The 3199-nt window shown below is 51.4% G+C and overlaps 1 protein-coding gene across 1 annotated transcript; it reads left to right on the top strand.

Moving 5' to 3' along the window:
• The first annotated feature begins 307 nt into the window (after positions 1–307).
• LOC108937997 (immediate early response gene 5-like protein) lies at positions 308–2379 on the top strand. Its single transcript, XM_018758260.2, has one exon. It carries the CDS (start codon positions 461–463, stop codon positions 1322–1324), a length of 864 nt encoding a protein of 287 aa, XP_018613776.2. The 5' UTR covers positions 308–460; the 3' UTR covers positions 1325–2379.
• The last annotated feature ends 820 nt before the right edge of the window (positions 2380–3199 follow it).

Below are 3199 nucleotides of genomic sequence, written 5' to 3'. Positions count from 1 at the left end.
ATCGCAGCTCTTCGTTTTGTTTTGTGTTTTTTCTTCCTTTTTAACTTCTTTTCTAAAGTGTGCGGCTCCTCGCTGAAGTTACAGCATCACAGCAACTCTCCCTCATGAGTTCATTCCACTCCGATAAAGTCAGTTCTCTATTTGAATAGTACAAAGGAACCGCGTCTTTTTCATTGGTCACAAGACTCGGCTGTGGGCGGGGTTTTCACGTCTGTCTTTGACTACAGGACACTGCCATTGGTGCGCACCGCTGTGGGCGGAGCCTCGCCCGGCATATAAGTAGTGTGGCCGAGGAGCCCAAGCCGCCGATTGTTTGCTCGCTGCGTGCGGGGCGGAGGATCGCTGTTCAATGTGTGTCCGCAGCCCTCTCTCAGTGCCCCGCTCCTCGACGAGTCCCCGCCACCTCTTCTCAACGGGAGGCACCGCAAGCGCTTGAGCCCTCCCGACGGACGCGAAGGCGATGGAGTGCGCCGTGGACGCGCAGAGCCTCATCTCCATCTCGCTGCGCAAGATCCACAGCTCGCGGACGCAGCGCGGCGGCATCCGGCTCCACAAGAACCTGCTCGTGTCCTACGTGCTGCGCAACGCGCGCCAGCTCTACATGAGCGAGAAGTACGCCGAGATCTACCGGATGCAGCAGTACGAGGAGGTCATGACCGTGTGCAACGAGATCCAGGAGCTGGACCCGCTGGACGTGTCCGAGGAGTGCGCCGAGCAGGGTGAGGAGTGCGTCGAGCACGCGGCGAGCCTGTGCGGCGCGCTGCTGCCCGCGCAGCTCCACGCAGCGCCCGCGTGCGCCGTGGCCGCGGCGGCGGTGTCCGTATCGTTACCGCACGGCGAGGACGCGTGCAAGGAGCCCGAGATGTCCTTCTGCAGGAGCTGCTGCTCCGAGCCGTGCGACTTCTCGTCGTCCTCCTGCAGCCGCACCACGGTGCTGGACCTGGACACGCATGTGGTGACCACGGTGGAGAACGGGTGCCTGCACCAGGACTGCTGCCAGGGCGCGCACGGGCACGGGCACGCCAAGAAGCGCAAGGCGGACTTCTGCTATTTTTACGCGTCGGAGCCAGAGGAGTGTCCCGACTTCACGCCGTGCAAAAGAGCGCGGACCTCCGACGAGCTGCCTGGCTGTCCCGGGTCCGAGCAGCTAGACACGTCCAACATCTCCACCCTCATCTCCATGTTCGGCTCCGGCTTCACGGAGCTCGTGAGCAGGCAGGCGGACCTGGAGCAGTCCGTGAACGGACACATGAACGGACAGCTGTGCAGCAAGCAGGTCCTGGCCAGCCTGGGGGCGTGGACCAGGGCCATCGTGGCTTTTTGACGCCCCGGACAGCTGGGCTTTGGGGTTCGAGGCTTGGCATGGACATGATCATGGGTGGGTGTGGGTGGGGGTGGGAATCTAGTCTATGGAATTGTACAGAATTTAAGACAGAATCACTTTATTTTTGCAAGAAAGAGCACCTAGGCTATTTAAATATCTGAGCTTTTTTTTTTTTTTTTTTTTTGTTCTCGTCTGAGAGGGGAACGGTGGTGCCACATGTGATGTCGCAGACTTCCTTGGGGACCTAAAACAGCCAACTTTTAAACGTCCTTGAACAGCAGTTTCTAATGGTCGTCGATGTGAATCATGCCTTAAAGTTAAAGCCAGCGTGTAGCGCTAAACTAGCTGTAGTTTTGCTGCAAACATTTAAGTGGCTGAATGAATGTGAACTATTAGTTTCTCCTCTTTAACATGGAAGATTTTAACACACTACACCACCGAATCGATATTTTAAAAACATCAAATTAACACGGGAAGAGTCTTCCGTCTGAAGCAGAAACTAGATTGACTTATTTCCCCATCTGAAATAATCTGGAGTTCCACATGGATAGTGGCGCTTTAAAATTGAGTATTAAAAGCATATTCTCGATTTAGTATAATTGTATTCTTGGCACATCCTGACGACATGCCCGCACCTTCCACTATTGGCAAAAAAAAGCGTCATAAATTACTTTTCTGCTTAAACTGTGGTTAATGTATTTGTTTAGTAAGTTTCTCCTGTGGTGTCGACTGCGTCCGCTGTCTGTCGCTTTGTGGGACTTGTAGTCCTTTTGTGTCAATCTTCCTGTCACCGTTTAAATTGGACCGATCAGTTTTCACTACAACTCCCAGAATGCACACCGTAGACTATTTAATCCATCCATCCATACATGCTTTTTAATTGAGATTTGAATTGCAGAGCGTCACTTGCGTGTTACTCCCCCCCCCCCCCCTCCAATTTTAACTGTAATTCACTATGCCAGCATTGGTCTTGTGAGTTTTTAAAGTTTTTGCTATTCTGACCTTTTGTTTTAAAAAGGCAAATTTGTGATTTTAGCCATGCATCCTCTCTATATAAGCACTATGTGTATTGTAATAAAATTACTTTTTGAGATTCTCATTTTGTTGCTTTCTTCATTTCACTTCGAAGTTCGGGTAGACTAAATGAGAGATGTGTTAATTCATGGGGTTACTGTTTAAGTATGAAGTTGCTTCCCATCATCTTAAGGGTAAGATGGTCTATGTATTGACAGAACCTGAGGGCGTTCGACCGGAAACAGCAGATAAATGATCAAGTTGGACACACAAATGATCTAGTTGAGTGCCACACAATTCTGGTGACATTCTTTCCCCGCATGAGCAGAAACGACACGGGCGCTTCTGAAGAAGGAATTTAAGTCTCATAATCCTGAACTTTAAATGTTCCATCATAATGCATTGGAACTGCGCCCACAGCTTGCAGAAGCAAAGCTAGATCAATAATGTTTTCAGTTATATACACCGCCCCCCCCTTAGTGATCGAAGGTACATTCGTCCCATTCAATCCCATTAAGATGTTTCAAAAATCCCGCAAGGACGCGGGCCTGCCACGCGCTACCGCACGCTCATCCCTGTCACGGGCCACTTGGTGGTGGTGGTGGTGGTGGTCTCGAGTAGCGCGTGAAGGTGCTTCAGAAACTGCGCGAGAAGCCCGAGCATCTGCGGCGCGTGTTCCCCCCCCCCCCCCATCGCCAAACTGCGCCTTCGCTCATCTTTCGGGTAAAATACCTGCTGTGGACAGTCTGCCACTTTCCCCTCAATCCGTGATGATTCCATTGTTCAGTCTGCGCGCAAACTTTAAGAAAAAGCTTCAGCGCGAATTACTCATAACCATAACGGCCAACCCCATTTTTTCCA

The sequence above is a fragment of the Scleropages formosus genome, chromosome 17, assembly GCF_900964775.1.
Source record: "Scleropages formosus chromosome 17, fSclFor1.1, whole genome shotgun sequence".
NCBI lineage: Eukaryota > Metazoa > Chordata > Actinopteri > Osteoglossiformes > Osteoglossidae > Scleropages > Scleropages formosus.
Note: the sequence above shows the minus strand (reverse complement) of the source record. Positions and strands in the feature narration are given on the sequence as shown.